The sequence below is a fragment of the Lagopus leucura genome, unplaced genomic scaffold (assembly GCF_019238085.1).
Source record: "Lagopus leucura isolate 7727_CA_CO unplaced genomic scaffold, USGS_WTPT01 Super-Scaffold_100001, whole genome shotgun sequence".
Lineage (NCBI taxonomy): Eukaryota > Metazoa > Chordata > Aves > Galliformes > Phasianidae > Lagopus > Lagopus leucura.
The window spans coordinates 66,736,526-66,756,082 of NW_024962262.1; the positions used below are offsets into that span (position 1 = coordinate 66,736,526).

At 36.6% G+C, this 19,557-nt stretch overlaps 1 protein-coding gene across 1 annotated transcript in view; it reads right to left on the minus strand.

Moving 5' to 3' along the window:
- The window catches only part of RPGR (retinitis pigmentosa GTPase regulator), a 42,433-nt gene that overhangs the window by 13,232 nt on the left and 9,644 nt on the right, over positions 1-19,557 (minus strand). The window contains 4 exon segments of the mRNA XM_042867548.1: positions 7,330-7,488; positions 15,640-15,789; positions 17,216-17,374; positions 18,846-18,908. Coding sequence (XP_042723482.1) covers positions 7,330-7,488; positions 15,640-15,789; positions 17,216-17,374; positions 18,846-18,908 — 531 coding nt within the window.

A 19,557-nucleotide genomic window follows, 5' to 3' on the forward strand; every position in this document is an offset into this window, starting at 1 on the left:
TTGTACAGGAAATATTTTCTTTCCCTGGATGCTACTGACAATGAGAACAGAGCAATCCAAAACCAACTTACATTGCCTTTATAAGAAGAATGAATTTTTCTTCTGCTTTTCTGCACCATTGCTATCTACATTTTTCTCCTAACATTTTTATTAGTCAGTACCAAGGTATAGAAAAACAAAAATTTTACTACATTCTTAAATGAGGCCAGACCTCAGTAATAACAACACTTAGCAAAAACAGGGATAAACAGAAGCCTATTGCAAAGAAATCTCAAAGACTTCATGACAAAAAGACAGAGCTGAACTACATTCCGAGTTTGATTTTGCAAGCAGGTTTGCAAATAACATTAATCCAAAAAGGGATACAGTTGCATTGTTACCTCCCTTCTGTCCTCAGTTTTAATAGTGATACGGTAAGATGAGACAAGTGGAACGCACTGCCACCAAAGGCACAGATGTCACTTCTCCATTAAATCCCTGCTTACATTTTGTTTGCAGTTCACCTACCTGCAAAGAAAGCCAGCTCAGCTCAGCAAGCCAGATTTGTTTTGTTCTGCTTATTAACTGATACGGTTTCCTGTGGAATGGTGAAGACAGCACCAGAATGACAAGGTGACAGGAAAGACACGTGACCACAGCAGCGTGAGGGGAAGATCCAACTCTTCAGTGAACTATGAGGATGGCTCAGTCATATTAACAGCACTCAGAGGAAAGAAAGTGAAAGTCCTTGGTTTCTTGAGCACTGGGACTGCTTCTCTTTGACTTTGAAAAAAAATATATATATTTATATACAAATATATATATATACACATAATGTATATATAGAAATATATGTGTAAAAATCCACATAAACATTATGTGTATATATATTTATATATATATATATTATTTATATTATATATATATATATATAATAAATATATAAATATTTGGAAGAGCAGGGATATTTCCAATTAACTGTTTTTGAAAGGGTTTAGTCTACCTTTACAGGTATCCTCTGGATTACATACCAACTCCTTAACCTCAGTGACAGCTGTCATTATACATGAAATTTTCCTAAGCAAGAATACAGTTTTCAGATTTTTTTCTTTTTAGCATGGACTATTTACTGAGAGAACTGAGGGCACACCAAGAGTCTTTTTCTTCAGATCCAAGCATCCCTACTTACATATTTAAGGTTACATACAAATGATGAATTTTCAGAAGAATAACAGAAACACAGATAAGCCCACAGATCTCCATATATCTTCATTTCATTTCACTTGGACGTTATCACTGTCAATGAGCCATTCAGCTACACTACAACTTTAGTTTTGAACAGCTTCTGGTGAAAAAAGTTACTGTAAAAATCAGCTGTTGACATAATGCTCAGTTTTACCACAGCTGGTAATAGGATTGGGGGATTTCAGTATAAATAGTATACAGACTTAAGAATGGTTTGAAAAATCTAGATAATCCTATATGGTTTGAACAGTATCTCAGTTCTATCATCAGAAAGGAGAGCTGTTTCCTCCTTTTATTCTCTTTGGAAAGGTTCTCTTGGCTTTTTTTTTTTTTATATATAAAGAAAAGGTCCTTTTAAAGGACCTTGGGACAGAATATGAAAAATCCAACATTTTACATGTTAACACACTAATGTGCTGTATTGTAATGTCAAATGATGTATTCTTGAAGGACTATTCCACATCTTCCTGTGAAGAGACATCTTTGCTTTCCCTCCCTTCAGAGCATAAACGGAGGTAACACATCCTTTTATAGAGATAACTATTACAAATCTGTCACCATCTTAAAAAAAAAAAAAAAAAGAGGGCAGGGGACATAGGACATATTAAGGCCACTCCAAATCACCTGTTTCTTCCCTTCTAGATTAAAAAGATGTTTTTATTCTAACCTCTTAAAAGCTTTAATGAAAAAGTACACAATTTGGATTGCCTCTCTCAAATTTCTTTTGAAAGTGATGATACCCAAAGTTTTCATTTTCAATACGAATCATTTGCAAGAATCCTGGTTAACAAGTTTTTTAGTACCTGAGTAAAAGAAATCATGAGATGAGGGTATGATCTTGAACTGATAGACAGACTGTCATGAAATGAGTAAGTTTGTCCTTTGATAAAGACAGGGAGCTTTTGCAGCAACTGAATTTAACTGCTCTTCCCTTTACTCCCTATACTAAATACCAATATTAAAGGCAGAAGTAACAGTAAGAGTTGTAGAGATGATGGTTTCCAATACCATACTCAAAATTTCTAAAACATTGTATATTTTAAAAAGTTCACTGTTTTTTTATCCTTATTATGATTATCAATGACAGCAGTATTTTATTTTTTATTCTCTGGAAAAAAAAAAAGTTTCCCATTTTGTAATTTCACACTAAAAAAATGGAATTACTTTCATACTTATATTCCACTATTTACTCTGACACACCACTGGAGAGACTTCCAAAAGTAGTTTGGTCAAATAACTCATGTAACAATGGTTCTTATTATACAAAATTACTAATAAAGTAGAAATGACAGTCATAAGAAAGAAATTAAATGAAGAGCTCTGGAGTAGATTAATTATGTATGACAGTCAGGAAGAAACTTGTCTCATATTCAGTAAGATAACTGGATTATGCTTTCTTCTAATTTGATAGATCCAAAGTAGGACTGATGACAAGAAACTAACCAGGATGTACAACAGTTTCTACATATCACATTTTCTCCTATCCTATTCCTATGTCAAATGAGACAAATGAAATGGAGAAATACACAATAGCCAATCACTTTTGTTATTTAACAGTAAAATGACACTCCCAGAAAAACAGGAAAGACCACAAAAAGATGAAAACTGTATTAGCATACATGGTGTTACTAAAAAGCCAAACAGCATCTGTTTTCAAAGGATATATGAAATTTAGAATTTCTTCAAAATTGCACTAGTTTAGGAACTCAGTAATTTAATAAATTGAGCTTAAAAGAGATACGAATGTTTCCAGTGCTCTCTGAAGTTGTATCTTTCATCAGAACTCTGAATTTATGGTCAGGTCACTTCATCTTGGGATGCAATACATACGTCAGTACTTATTCAAAGTTATTTTTCTGATATCAAGCCTATAATGCAGGTACACTACTCTCATTTTTTAAATCAAGGAATCGTAGAATAACCCAAGTTGTAAGGGTCCCACAAGGATCACAGAATGCAGCTCCTGGCAATACACACAACAACCTCAAATCAGACTCCATGTCTGAGAGCGCTGTCCAAACACTCCCTGAACTCCAGCACTGGTGGCCGTGCCCACAGCCCCGTGCATCCCGTTCCCCGCCCACCGCCCTGTAGTGCAGCCCCTTTCCCTGACCCCCAGCCGCCCTCCCCTGACGCAGCTCCATGCCGTTCCCTCGGGCCCTGTCGCTGTCACACAGAGCAGAGCTCAGCGCTGCCCCTGCGCTCCCTGTGAGGAGCTGCAGCCGCCATCAGGCCTCCCCTCAGCTCCTCTGCTCTGCACTGAGCACACCGACGGGCCTCAGCCACTCTCATACATCTTATCCTGTACACCCCTCCCCATCTTTGTAGCCTTCCTTTGGATGACCTCTCATAGCTGTATGTCCTTACACAGTGGCATTCATTGCTGCATATGTTGCTCAAGGTGAAATCACACAGCAGAGAGCTGGGCAGGAAAACCCCTTCTCTCTCTGGCTGGCAGTGCTGGCCCTCATGCATCCAAGTACCTTTTGGCTGCCAGGGCACATTGCTGACTCAGATCCAGCTTGCCATCAATAAAAAAAAAAAAATCATGGATCCCTTTCCATAGGACTGCACTCCAGTCTCTCACCTCCCAGTCTGTACACAGAACAAGAATTACTTCATCCCACATGCAGAATCTGGCACTTGTTAAAATTCATGTGGTTGATCATTGCCCAGCCCTCTAATTTGTTAAGATCTCTCTGCAAGGCCTGTCTACTCTCAAAGGATTCAAGAGCTCCTTCTAATTCAGTGACTTCTGCAAACTTCCTTAGTATACATTTGATTCCTGTGTCCATTTTAAAAAACATTGAGAATTGCCCCAAAAATTGAGACCTGGGGAACCCCCTAGTGACTGGTGACCCCATTTAAACGTAACTCTATTTATTATAACCCCTTCACACCCATCCATCAGATAACAGTTCACTGTAGCTGGCTGTATTCTGAACAATTTCTCCAAAACAGTATGATGAGAGACAGTATTGAAAGCTTTGCTGAAATTCAAAAAGACCACACCTACTGGGTTTCCTTGGTCAAGTAGGTGGGTAACTTTGTCATAATGGAAATTAAGCTTGTTAAACAGGACTTCCTGCTCACTGTCGGCTTTTACCAACGACTGCACTGTCTTTCATGTGTTTTTCAGTGACTTACAGAATAATCTTCTCCATAATTCTGCTAGGCACTGAATAATAATAACAGCAGAATTACATTAAAAATTCTCTGACCTTTCACTCCTAACACAACTATCGATCTTTTGGCACACATATTTTGTCAGAGGATATTGTTTTCTTCCTCTCTTGACTCAAATGGATTCAATGGTGCTCGACACTGATCTACTGCCAGCTAAGCCAGCACTGTATTTCTTATGTACTTTCAACTACAGCATCTATTTCCATATGTAAATGAATTCTACATAGTAACACACTGACTTACTAGGGTATTTTCTTCACTATATTTGTTGTTGTTTTTTTTTTGTTTTGTTTTACATTTCATTTGCCTCTATGTTCCACTTCCTGCAAGATGTAACTATAACGCTGATGTCATCTAAGTCTACAACCTCCTACAAAATCTCTGTAGAAGTCATTTGTTTTAATGAATTTGTACCACATGAAACACCATTACAACAAAGTATCTATTGGTTGGCTTCAAGTTTATGGTTAAAAAAAAAAAAAATCAATAATGATAATCTAATTCTTTTTGCTGAACTTCACTTTATAACTCAAAATAATTCTAGGATTTATACACATGCTGGCCTCAAATTTATGTTAATGTTTTTCACAATAATGATAATCTGATTTCATGCAAAGAAATTTATTTTACAGCAGAATACTGCTAGGGTGAGACTGTATGCTAGAGACAAAAGCTTCAAAATGTAGACAAATGTTTGCATTATTTTTTTGCATTGACTACTATTATTTCCTCCTCCCAAAGGAGCTTTGATTTACCTAGAATCCTCCAGCTTCTCTCATCATTACACGTAACCTTTTCCAGCCCTTTGCTTCCACCTTTATTCTCTCCAGTGGCTTGCAGTACAATATCACATCAAATTACTTAAAATTCCCCTCAGTTAGATTTTCATTTTATATTTTAGGAACTTTGCTTACATAACCACGAAGGCACTCTGTCAGGCTGACAATAGATGACTACTTAGCATTTCCATAATACAGATTTAAGGACTCATAAAACCTATTTATTTTTACAACTTTTGCATTTGGGAGAAGATTACTTGCAAATATTGTATACCAGTCATGGCATTCTCCACAAGCTAAAACTAATAATTTTGAAATCATCTGCACAGGAGGTCAAACTCCTTTTTTCCACTTCCATAGTGTTTTTTAGTTATCAAATCTAATGAAAACAGAAATTCTGATGAGCAGATGAGCTCAAATAGGATGGCCAGGAAAGCTGCAGAAGAAGGAAAGAGTCTTCTGCTGAATTACTGGAGCTTCCAAAAGCTCCCAGAAGTAAGATACATAATTAGATTTAAAAAAGGTGTTCACAAGGAAGGCTGTTCAGATTACTGAAAAAACACAAATTGCTTTATAGAATGGGAAGGCACATTGACTTCTCTACTCTTCCCTGGGTCCTATATCGTAATTTCTTCCTCACATGGTGATACCACCATCACTGCAATGCCCCAAGCTTTAAATGTCTTTCCCTGCAGACAGAAAATTCTATTTAGCTCCCACCTTAACCTGTATTGCAACCAAAGTCCTACTCTGAGGTCTCACACAGAGAACAGTTGATTATTTTTCTCTAAGAAAGAGTTTATGTGACTGAAGAGAGGTGCCACATCCCTCCTTAGCTTTCTCTTTTTTAGTCTCATAAGTCCTGTTTTTAAAAGCTTTCCTTAAAGACAATGTTTTCCTAGCCTTTGATATTCTTGTTTTTCTCTGGACTCAGCATTCCAACAAAATTATGACAAATAACTATTCCTTAGAAGTTTTTAGTTGTTGTTTAGAGATTCTCATTAAAATCTTTAGAAATATACTACAATTTTTTATGCATTTTGTTGTATGGTATTCTAGTTTACTCACTCAAAACTTTCAAAAGTATATATTAAATACACAAAAAATTAGTTAACTAACAATTTTTCTGGTACTTACTGAACCAGGCATCACCCCAAAGGCATGAATCAAACTATTTTTCACAAGCACCCTGATACCCTCTGAAACTGATGGAAAGAACTCTAATCACATAGGAAACTTCCCATTCACATCTGCTGATTGAGATATTTCAAAATGTACTGAAGGATTTCTAGTACAGTAATACATGTCATTTCATCTTCCAGGTAAGACAAACACAACCTTGCAAACTAATATATGTAAGTTTATTTGATGATTTTTGTATTTTTTTAAATGTTTATTGCGCTGTATCTGTTCTAGTTTTATATGTACATTAAAGATTCTGCTCAAAGTCACTGATAAATTCTGTATTATAACAAGAGATATTTAAACCATTTAGGCATCCATTAGATTATGCATCTCTGTCATTACTAACAGACAGCTAGCTGAGAAATGGCTAATTATCACATACTCTGTCACGCAAATTTACTACAGAGTGGAAGCTTCCCTCTAACACTTTCTCCTGACACTGCTGATACCTCTTTCAAGCTCCTCAGACATAAGAGACATTGATCACTGTTGTTGCCCAAGGAGATACTAGCTTGTTACAATCACGTTAAGATGCTCAGAGGTTGTAAAGTATTTCACCAATGGTATCTATTAGAGCTAATGCTATAAATAAAAAGAGGTTATAATAATCTTATGTTTCTTCATACTACAAGAATCCTGAGCTGTATGGAACCGAACAGGCTCCCAACCATGCATAGCATGCTATGCTCTTCTTTTACAATTAGCTTGTAAAATTGATCCTCAAGCAAAAGGATAAGCACAGCACAGAAGGTCAAGCACAGTGCAGCACAGACCTATGCTTACTTAGGTTAACCATCACATGGACTTTGACCTCTTTGGTGTACAATGGTCTTCTGCTTAGGAGCATTACAGAGTTCTACTTTTTGGTAGAACATAAGTAAGCTCTTCAAAGTAAATTGAGATTACTACATTATAGAGCTGTTCAAAAAAAAAAAAAAGCATTTAAGTTGCATACCTGTAAGCACCACTGTGTGTTCTCCACCACAAGCAACCTTATTAACTTTTTCCATAATTCCCAGTACTGGCTGTGGGACTCTACTGTTCTTAAGCTGCTCAGGCAGTAATCCCAGCTTTCCATTCTCAGGTTCCCCAAAAGTGTAGAGTTCACCATCTCCTGTAAAAATATAGAACAGAAAAGTAAGGTTACATTGTCAAGACAGCTGCAGACACAAGTCAGTAATACAGAAAAGTATATGAATGTTACAGGACAGCTGAACATATTTGTAGAATGATTAAATAGTTGTGCTTTAATGGGATATGGAGGAGCAAAATTTTAATACAAATCTCTCACCAAGATAAGAGTCTTTAGTCTGCAAGGAACACTACTGGAGAAAAATAAAACCATACACATCCTTTTTGGAGAGGTTATTATTCTCAGCTGATAAAAATGAGTACAGAGGGATTGTCTGCAAGTGTTTCAATTAAAACAGAAAATACTGATTGAAAATAAACACTTTCTTGTGAATATAACACACACACAAAAAAAAAAGGAAAAAATGAGTAATTGACAAGAAACTGTGTGAGGTCTAGACAACAATAAATGAATTACATGTCCAACAACAGCGATTCCACAGCAATAACTCAACCAAAATTAAGTTCAGGAAAATACTGAGAGGTCTTTACAAATACATTCCTGCAGATGAATTACATGTCCAACAACAGCGATTCCACAGCAATAACTCAACCAAAATTAAGTTCAGGAAAATACTGAGAGGTCTTTACAAATACATTCCTGCAGCACCTTTCTTATCTTCTACATAATAATTACACAAAAGATCCTTCTCATTTACCCAGACTTTCTAATCATTCAGTTCAAAATCTGTCCAATCCCATGTTTGGGTAATTTATTGTACATTCAAAGTGTCCTTTGTTTCACTTTTCCCACTCGCCTTCTTTATTTTTCACTGCTATGCGAGTCTGAATTACCATGTATACCCTTCTGTAATAGTTACAGAAAGAATGTATAAAATGTACTTTCCATTGCAATATTTACAATTTGTATATTCCTGCCTCTATGCACATCTCTGACTTTCTGAGCTAAGGAGCCTCTCACTACTGTAAATAGGCCAGAGTGAGGTTTTCGGGGAGAATGCTTCCTTACTGTCAGGAAAAGTTTCAAATTAATAGCTGAGTGTTCTCCAGACAAGAGTAATGATATCTGTGGAATAACATCTTCAAAGCAAATCATGGTCCATAGTATTTAAAAATATTTACCTGCCCCAAAATCATAAAGCACGATTTTCTAAGAAAAAAATTTTTTGTAATCTCACCTGGATATGAACCACAAGGATAAACAGAACTCTCACATGGAGCGAATCTAAGACAACAAAATGTTTAGACCAGGGTAGGAGCTGCCAGTTCAAGGAAAATTGGAAGAGAAAGCTACATGATAAGAAACCATATACTTACACTCAAGTAACAAAACTCAGTCATCGGAAGTATCTACATAAAATACTTTTGGGAAAATGTGCAATTGTGAGTCCACACAACATGTATTTTTGCTATCAGAGGGATATGTTTAGCATTCATAAACTTGCTTTTGCAGAATTCAGAAGCATTACTATTGCACTATGTACAACAAATGCTTGAGAGTTTCTTATTCAAAAGCTACAAATTCCTTATTGATATGAGAGCTCAGCTGACTTTAGAAATGCTGTTTCTTGTCCAAAGACAATGAAAACAGATGAGCTCACAGAGTTTCAAAGCAAAAGCCTTGCTTAGATGTTCAGAATTGCCCATTAGAGAAGTCCAACTCTCCACTGAGCAAAGGTAGAGCCTGATAAGCTTTTTTTCATAGTGTAGCTCTTGGATTTGTTGCTTTACCTTATACTTTGTGGGACCAAAACTTAAGTTTTGGGAATCAAATTTCACCTGGCAATGACCAAAGAATAAGTTTGCATGGAAATAGAAGACATGGAAGATTTAAAAGTAAACCAGTGCATACAAATGTAAAGCAGAAAGAATGCAGCTAAGCATACATCCTAAAAAGCAAAGAGATTAGCCAAATGAACAAAATCAAGTTAATAAAAAAAATGTAATTCAAAATAAGGGAGTGTTATTAAAATTTGGATGTAACAAGCCAAGACAGGCAAGAAATTTTACCTTCTCAAACTTTTAATTCTGAGAATGAGAAAGTTAAAACCAGTGTAATTTAGAAATGTGTCTTTTAATTGGATTTTCCTGAGCTTTACTATGCTAATAGAATCATAGAAAACTGGGTGGAAAAGGGACCTTGAAGATCATCTAGTTCGAACTCCACTATTGTGGGCAGGGCTGCCCACCAGCTCAGGATGCCCAGGGCCCCATCCAACCTGGCCTTGAGCACCTCCAGGGATGGGGCACTACAGATTCTCTGGGCAGCAGTGCCAGGGCCTTATCTCCAAGTGAAAAATTTCCACGTAACATCTAACCTAAATCCGCCCCTTTCAGTTTAATGCCATTCTCCCTTGAACTATCAATATCAAAGCATGTAAAAAGTTAGTCTCTCTCCAGCTTATAAGCTCTCAAGTATTGGAAAGCTGCAATGAGTCTTCCCTAAGTCTTTTATTCTCCAAGCTAAACAAGCCCAGTTCCCTCAATCCTTCTACATGAGAGATGCTCCAGCCCTCTGATCACCTTTGTGTTTTTCCTTGGCACCCACTTCAACAGCTTCACCTCTTTCTTGTGCAGAGAAGAGGCTTCCTAAGGTCAGAGTAGAGGTGGACAATCACATCCCTCTCCCTGCTGGCCACTTCTCTTCTGATGCAGTCCAGGATACAATTGGCCTTCTGGGCTGCAAGAGCAAGCACACTGTTGGCTCATGGCTTTATTTATCAACAGCTTTTTGTCCACTGGAATCCTCAAGTCCTTCTCTGCAGGACAGCCCATAACGTGCTCTTCTCCCAGTCTGTATACATACCTGAGATTGTACCAACGCAAGTGCAACATCTTGTACTTGCCCTCATTAGGTTCTTGTGGAATCACTTTCCAAGCCTAAATCCCTCTGGATGGTACTCCTTCCTTCTATCATGTCAACTGCACCAGTTAACTTGGCATCATCAGCAAACCTATTGAAGGTGCCCTCGATCCCACTATCTGGGTCACTGATAAAGATATTGAGTAGCATCAGTCTCAAGATGGACTCCTGGGAGACACCAGTCATCACTGATCCCTACAGATCTGTTGACCATAATCCTCTGGCTGCAACTATCCAACCAATTCTTTATCCACCAAACAGTGCAGCCTTCAATCCATATCTCTCCAATTTAGACTATGTGGTGCTTGACCATATCAAAGGTCTTCACAAGTTTGGGTGGATGAAATCAGTCGCCCTTCGTTTGTTCACTGATGCTGTGACTCCATCACAGAAGGCCATCAGGTTGGTAAGGCACAATCCACTCTTGGTGAAGCCATACTGGCTATCTCAGATCACCTCCTTATCTCACATGTACCTTAACACAGGTTCCAGAGGATCTGCTCCATGACCTCTGCAGGCACACGTAAGGCTCGCTGGCCTGTAGCTCCCCAGGTCTTTTCTCCCTTTCTTAAGGACAGGAGTGATGTTTCCCTTCTAGTCACAGGGATTTTGCCTGGCATCCATGACTTTTCAAATATGATGGAGTCCTTCAAGTACTATACTTGTGAGCCACTAAAACACAACCTCCCAGCTGTTCTTAGCTTTCCTTTCATTCTCAACATATTATTTTTTCTCCTTCACTAATGATATTTTTTCTTTCCTGCACACACAAATTACTTTAAATGAAAACAATAATAGTACAACAACTCACTTATCTGCATGCATCTATGAAAAAAATACCTTTGTCACATTCTTCTATGCTCTAAGTGGTGTTTTGTAGTCATTATAGTCTATTTTTTAAATAAAGAGCAGACTATCTCAGCTACAGAAAAGTATATTTCATTTCACTTCTAAACTATGTACTGTGTTTATGGTTCTCTGTTCAGTCTGATTTTCTATTTTAATCCTGGTTTTCTTATGTGCAGAAACACTCTGAATAGACTTCAGTAACTGATACTTTAAATTATGTGCAGTTTTTAAATTCTAAAATACTAAGCCTAATTAACAGCAAAAAATCAACCTCAGTTTGAGGTTTACTGTAACCAAAACATTTGATTGATTCAAGAGGCATCAGTGCTCCTACTGTCAGGTTTTATTAGTCATTGTAAAAAACAAACAAACAAAGAAACAAAAACAACAACAAAACAAGTACTTTTTGAAGGTAAGTGTGAATATTTTAATACTCTCAGACTTGTCATGTAACAAAGTCACTCCAAGAGAAATGCCTCCTATTTATTTCCATGGAAACTCCAACATATACAAAGAGCACAACAACACTATTTGACAGAAAAATTCTCAGCTTTGTGGCTATTTTCAACATCACCACGAGCTATGCATATGCAGCAGCGATGAACAAGAGCCTGCAGCCCCCCCACACTTGTAAAACTGCACTAGCAGACAGAACCCACTGTCACCACTGCTGAAACGCACTGCCCATCACCTCACTGTGCTCACATTTGCTGTCTGGTCTCCATAACGTTCAGCAGGTGTTGATGGATGTCAGTGGGTGCACGGAGGAATTCAGTGATGCACCTTTGCTTCATACACACTGTCACTGTGTCAGACTGCCCTTCTGCTGCCATCTGTCACACGGCAACAAGATGTTATGGAATACTGGTGGGAAGGTTCAACCTCTACTGTCATACCACCAACATCTGCCTCTGACATTGTGGACCAATGTAATAAAACAGGAAGCATTACTTTCAGAACAGCCCTCATATTTCTAGCAACAAGTTCAGGAACCCTGCAGAGCACTTGCTAACTATGTATGCAATTCTCTTCAAAGAGATCACAGTGTTTGTTTTTTTTTTTTTGAACACTACTGCACAGTAAATATTAATCCAACCACAATCTAATTAACAGGATTAGAGATTAAAATGGTCAAACTTCCATTGACTTCCTAACTAGACAAGTTTATTGCATTTTTTTTAAACTTAATAATCCAGCTGCCAAAGAGAAGGCCATTTACTAAGGTAATTCTGGAACATATTACACATCATTTTAAGTCATATGGTAGTCTGGAAATTATGGAGAATAGCTATCAGGCACAAAAAAGATTGAATCAAACACAGATACATTTTCAGTACAGCATATGTGCATGTTAAGGACATTCCATTCAAAGTAAGTCTTCTGGTTGTTTATTTTCTACTGTCGTATGAGCCCTCTGTCATCCTCACATGTTGAACTTTCCTTAGTGAGGTACATTTCTGCTTTCACTATGCTTTAGCTCACAGCAAGATGTCAAGAAAAAGAACACACCAACAGAAAGCTATCTTTGCTCATAGAAGACAAATGTGCATAGTGCTGGAATCCGTACACCACAACTTCCTTTTCCTTGACTGTCTGTTATTAATGAACATCCTGCCCTGGAGAGGGCACTCTGTGACTACACTATGTGTTCTAGTGTGCCCTCATTAACCATCCATTTTAACCCAAACATTCCTGTGATCCTATCAGCCTGCCTAGCCAGCATACAGTTTACGCCAAATATACATACGTTCAGAAAAGGAGCCCTATGGTGCCATGCTCATCAGTTCAACCCAGCAACATATATCAAGTTATATATATCCTTCAACCATGTTTTATTAGGTAGTGTACTACCTATGCTATATATACTACATACATTAGATAGCGTACTTCTCAAAGCGTAAGTCGTGTTTAAAAAGACAAATTGCAGTAATACTACAGTACTGTAATAACTGGTAAGTAACAGGTATTGAAAGCTCTCTATTAACAGTTTCTTCCATAGTAATAACTGTGATCTATGAAAGTCCCTCTGCACAGATGTCAAGGGAACTAATATTGATTACATACTTACTTGAATTACTGTTAAGTATTAAACATCAGTTACTACCAATTCTAGTGTACATGGTTGAATTGTACATCTAAAACACACGGAAAACCCCTGCTATGCAAACCTGAAAATATACTTTAAGGCATAATTTGATGACCAACTGGAAATTTAGGGAGAAAAACCCATATCTCTATTATATATAAGTATTACAGGTACTACACAATTATCCATTTTGCTATGTTTACCACCCCTGAAAGGCAGAATACTGAGGATGTCAACCACTGTTTGGAGCTAGTGCAGCAAGTACACAACAACAAATTTCAACAGGAAATAAAAAAAATTCTGTGAACTATAAAAGTATCTTTTTCCTTTTTCACACAAAACTCTTTAACAGCATACTGCCTTCCTAACTAGACTGTGAGGGAAAAAAAAAAAAAGAATAACTACATATGTATTCAGACTCAGCTCACAGAATTTCCAAATTCATAATTTTATGGCTAGCATCACAGCTAAAATAATGGGTAATTATGGTACACTTAAATGCATAAAGCTTTGTTTTTAAGTTCTGTCTGGCTATACACCTACATTAATGCAATAGATTATTTCCCTTATTTCCACTAAAGTCCAAAACTAAACTTCTATTTAAGGTATCAGTCAAAGAAAACTGTCAGCAAGGGCACAGGGAAAAAATATCAAAAAATATTTCCCCTTTCACCATAAAACAGGTGAACAACAAGGCAGTCAGGCTCAATTTTTTTTGTAGGATTTGCAGATACTGGAGACTGAAAATTAAGACTTCCCACCTCAGAACTAGGCTTGTTTAAACAGTAATGCATTGAACAAGTTCCTGTTTTCACAGCTAAAAACCAGTTTACCATCTTAAAAAGATTTTAAGAGGCTCAATTTCAGTACGGACATTTTTTTCCATTTATTTCAAGATCAGGAAACTACAGAATTTCTAGCAGTTGCTGACCGCTTGACCAGTCAGAGGTACTTAAATGCTTTACAGTAAGAAAACATCTGTAATAGAAGTTGCATACTACCAGCATAACATCTAGTTAATACTTGGTCATCTCAAGAAGGTCTCATTCTGTTAAGAGCACGTTCTCAGAGAGCTAGATATTGTATGTGGTGTACAATCAATGAATATTAAGATGTTATAATTACAAAATAAACAAAAGAGTTCAGCAAAGCAGATTATGCTAACAAAAACAGAATAGAGGGAAAGCTTACCCCTATCCTGGGCTCACTTACAAAACTCCAGCAGAATGGATCTCCAGAAGAGATCCTTCCCCACTGGTAGTCAGCTCTTAAATGGGTCTAGGAGAGGCGCAGCCAGGTTCCACCCCTTCCTGCAGCACAGGTGAATTGCCTTCAGCTGTGCTCCCATGGCTGACTCAGTGCTCGCCTCAGGTGATCAATCAGAGGTTCAGGCTGTGACTCAGCAGTTCCCATACAATATGGGAAGGTAATATTTATCAAGTAAGCTGAGAAAAGTAGCTGATAGAATGGTTACTGGGTACCCATTAAAGGCTTTACAATTAAAACTATTGATCCTTTGAAATCTTCAATTGCTCTGAGGGGACACAACTGTGTATCTTAATAATGTAAATCTATAAGGCTGAGAGGAATTCATAGCTGCGCACTTCTAATACCATCCATACTGACGGACTAATTCAATCACATTAGCATTATTAAAAGATGAGTGGCAGCATCACTTTGTAAAGGAAAAAAGAGGTGAAAAAATACAGAAGTGGAAAGCAGTCAAGAGGTGGGTTGGCTTGGAGATCAGACATCAGCTCATTGTAGTGTATGCTTCTTGTACTGTATATTGCCTCTTTAATTGACTTCAAAACTTAAGACTTAACATCAAACTTTTACAACAATATTGCACTGCTAGCAAACAAGATTATTTTTTCTCCAAAATATAGTTATTCTATTCCAAATTTTTATGTCTAGGAAAGACGATTATTTGATCAACACAGGAACAAGAATAATCTCAAGAAAAAATGGACTACTGAAACCGTAGTATTAATCAACAGTTGTCATAATCTTCATGAAACTAATGCTATCTGTAGTAAGACAGCAATTTTTCCTAACATTTTTTTGTAAATCATTGTGCACATGCAGAATATTTACAGCAATATTTTTTCATGGAATTTCTAATTAAATATAGAGTACATTATAGATAAGATGACATGTAACTTTTCCAAGTAAGTAATATGGAACCTCATTTTAGAGAACATCTATATAAAATCTCCCTGTGTGACACATAACCACATAAATGGCTTTCTTACCTGACTGCTATTGCTTACATAGTTTCAAAAGCAGCGAATGTCTCATTAGCTACCTTCATAAAGACTACAATCTCAGTACCACTGACTTGCCTTCACTAGCCTCTATTCTCATTAGCTTACCTGTTATGAAGGCAGAATGATAATATCCACAGGATATAGAGGAAATGGGTTTTCCAACATCTACTTGACAAGGGACACTGACGTAGGTTTTGTCAGCCAAGCCGATCTGACCTTCTGAATTATCACCCCACACAAAAAGCTGCCCATCCTCTAAAGTAAAGACACAGAAAGTTAATAGATTTAAAAGCAAGACTACACTAATAAAAAGTTAATGTAACTATTCAAGAAGCATTTCATAAACTCTATGTACAACACTGTTAAATGTCAAAATCTCAGAGACAAAAAGTGATGTTTAGCACAATGCAACACAATAGTCTGAAATATGAGGCTATCCCCTAATCTTTTCAAAAGTAACTCAGAAGTGATCAAATCCTCTTACACAATAAATAGCAAAAGTAAAAACTACATACACAATTTCCTTCAAAAAGAGAAAAAATGAGAACATAAGACAACTCAGTTGCCAGATGCCAGCATTAAAACAGTGAATTGAAGACTTAGTGTCATTTCTGGTAGCACCTCACTACTTTTTGTTCTTCCAAACTTATACTTTGTTCTGACTTCGGTACACATCTCACTTATTTTTTCATTATCTTATGGTTCTTTTCAGAGATTATTATATTGGCCAGCTTTATTTTGTTTTCCTTAAACTATCAGCTGTTCCAAGTTTATTAAGACCAGCCTCCGCTGACACAAAGACCAAAGGCAGCAGCAAGAACCAAAAAAAAAGTAGTGAACAATATGAAAAATCTTAAGATTTTCTAGAAGAGGTAAGGCCTTGGCTTATTTCTTATTGGTGGGACATAGGCTGTGACTAAAGAACTATCATATACAATGTTACTGAGATGTCTGTTGGAACCACACTCATTCAAAGTTCATTTACAAATTTTATGAGGATGCTAATTGTCACAAAAAATACAAGAAAGAGGAGCAAGCAAAGTATATCTTCTTTATACATTGATGCTTTGTCACATTCTGAAATCACAGCCCCAATAACTTATCCTAAACATATACAGAAACAATTCCTGTTAACAGGACTGGAGAAATTACAGGTTAATAAACACATACAACAGCCAAATGTATTCTAATCGTGTAGACTGCATCAAGTCATCACCATGTAATTTTGCCATTGAAGACACTGCTCAGGCAGCTCTCAGAATTAGTAATGACACAGCTGTGTAGCCTCTATCAGTAGAGCAAAATAATTGCAGTAAGAAGTAGAATTAGAGAAGCTCAGTTTCCTTTTTTTTAGCTGGCTTTCCTTGAAATTAATTGAAGTTTTTCCCACTTTGAGTCTATTTATACCGTCTTTCCTTTGTATGGATTCTTAGTAACCAATACAGACTGAGACCTCACTGCACACCTACAAAAACCATAGGATGCTATTCAGAAGCAACCCCTCAACATATTGTACTGACATATGCTATTGGCTGTAAAAAAAGTTTCAAGGCTTAGTGGGGAAAGAAGACAGGGAGGCATAGAAAATACACACATGCACGCAGACAGAAACCAGAATAAATGTTTCTCTGCAACACCAGGCTTGAAGGCATAAACAGATTTTCTTAGTTGTTGCTCTTACCAGTTACTGCTGCTGAGGTGTATGATCCAGCAGCGAGCTGTTTGATCTTGTGCTGGTTGGTAAAAAAACTAATTAAATGAAATGTGGTCCTTTCCTCTGTGTCACCTAATCCCAATTGACCTTCACCATTACCTCCAGCAGCATACACGTTCCCATTTTCTGCATACAGAAAAGCACATGTAATACACAGAATGAGGATATGCTCAGTGGTAGCAAAAAGTCAGAGAAATTGCAGCAAGTCATTTAATTTTTTACAGAAAAGTATGGGGTCTATTGCTCTCAAATAGTCTAGGGCTGACACTGAATGTTCCTGCTATAACTAGCAGGGAGGCTTTCCTGCAGGCATTTAGATCAGAACACTCTAAAGGCCTTACAAATCCATAGACTGAACGTGCTTCCCAACATTTTGGAGTCTGATCTGAAAAATAAATATAATTTTAAGTATTTATTTAATTTAAAATACAGTGAGGGGAAAATGGAGACTGATGACATGGACAAGAAAATTAAAGAGATGTGTAACTTGACAGTTTTGAATAACAGGAATGAAATACATTTTTACTTACATTTTTATTAAAAATATTTTACTCGTTTTAATATTTAAATCACTTTCAATTTAATTAGCTTGATCTTACTTTTTCTTTAGAATCTTACAATTGAAGTTAAAGTTGATGATTAATACCTTTCACCTAAAAGAACTTCCAAATCTGTATTTTTAATTTCAGCATGTTTCACATTTAAAGTGATCATCTATGATGAAAAACACAAGGTCAATAAATAACATAAATCCAGACACAAAAGTGATATATACTTCTGATACTGACATATAATTTACAAATGGTCCCTAATATAAAAATGGCCACAAATTACTCAGCTAGGGAGTATACTAAAAGTGACTAATATTTACCCTGTGCATTCTAGCAGATTCGACTGCCATTAAAATGTTCTGTTTTATTCCAGTAGTCTTATTTACTGTGCTCTGGGTATCCACATATGTAAACCCCATAATAATCAACAACTCTCTTTATAACATTACCTCTAAAGCACTGTAAGAACAAAGATGGCTATTCCATTACATAAATTTTAGAGTCGTGATGATAATTTGCTCTCTCAAAACATTTTTTTGTTTAAATTTACAATTTATTTATTTATAGTTTAATAAAGTGACTTGTCAATGAAATAGCAGACTGTCGTGTCTAAATAAAATGCAACATACTTCGAAGGCTTCAAAATATTATGTTCTACTGCTTTTACTTAAATACAGAACTCCATGCTCATAAGAATGCATTCCTTGTCAAGGGTAAATTTGAGTACAGATATATAAAAATACTCCTGTGCACACAGAGTGCTTCCATGAAATACTGGCAATTGTTAACCATGCCTCAAATACAGATAAAAAGATAAAAGTACAGATAAAAGCCAGTGAATTCCTATAGACCATGATTTTTGAAATGTGTTGCAGAATAATTCAAGCATTCAAAGATCTGGATATTAAAAAAAACCAACAAATTTTAACAGCATATTCTTCTCCTTTTTATCATTCATGTGCAGTTCTAGGGTTAGCAATATAATTTTTGCATTTAAAATAAGGAAAAAAAATCCACCTTCAATATGTACATAATTTGTTACATACCTGTGTAAACTAAAGTGTGGTTTCTTCCACAAACAGCAAGTTTTGTTTTTTCTGGTTTTAAAGCTATGAATGAAAGCGAAAGGAGGAGGGAAGTTACAAACAAGCTGACAGCTGGCTCAACAACACAATGTTCAATGCTCTAGAGAAAACTGATCGTTTTTCATACTGCTACCAACAGAACGACTACAAGGTTGGCTGGCCATTTGGTCTTAGCACATGACTTAGTAACCAGGATTAGGGTTAGGGTGATGGTTGGTGACTTGATGATGGTTACTTTACTCCAATGCCACACTCCACAGAATTTACTATTAGTAGGCTATGCCTCAAAGAATACATCAATTTGCAGAACAAAATGCATGCTTAGAGCTTTCTTCCATTTTCACTAACAGTAACGTTTTCAATTCACACTTTTGCTTCTCTCGCTAATTAAAATCTTTAAACTCATTCTTTTCTTTTTTTTTCCTTTTTTTTTTTTTTTTTTTTTTTTTTTTGGTCTTATCATCCATACCTTCCTCACTGTGCACAGCTTTTCTTGATAGACTTTTGCTCTACACTGCCATTCTACGAATTACTAAATTCACAGTTCCTAAGGCCGGTCCTATGTCTAGGTTTTGAATACATCACCCCACCTCAGTGGTGCTGAATTACCATCCATCCATGCATAATATTCTCTGCAGTCTAGTCACTATGAAAGACTGGGAACGTACACAAG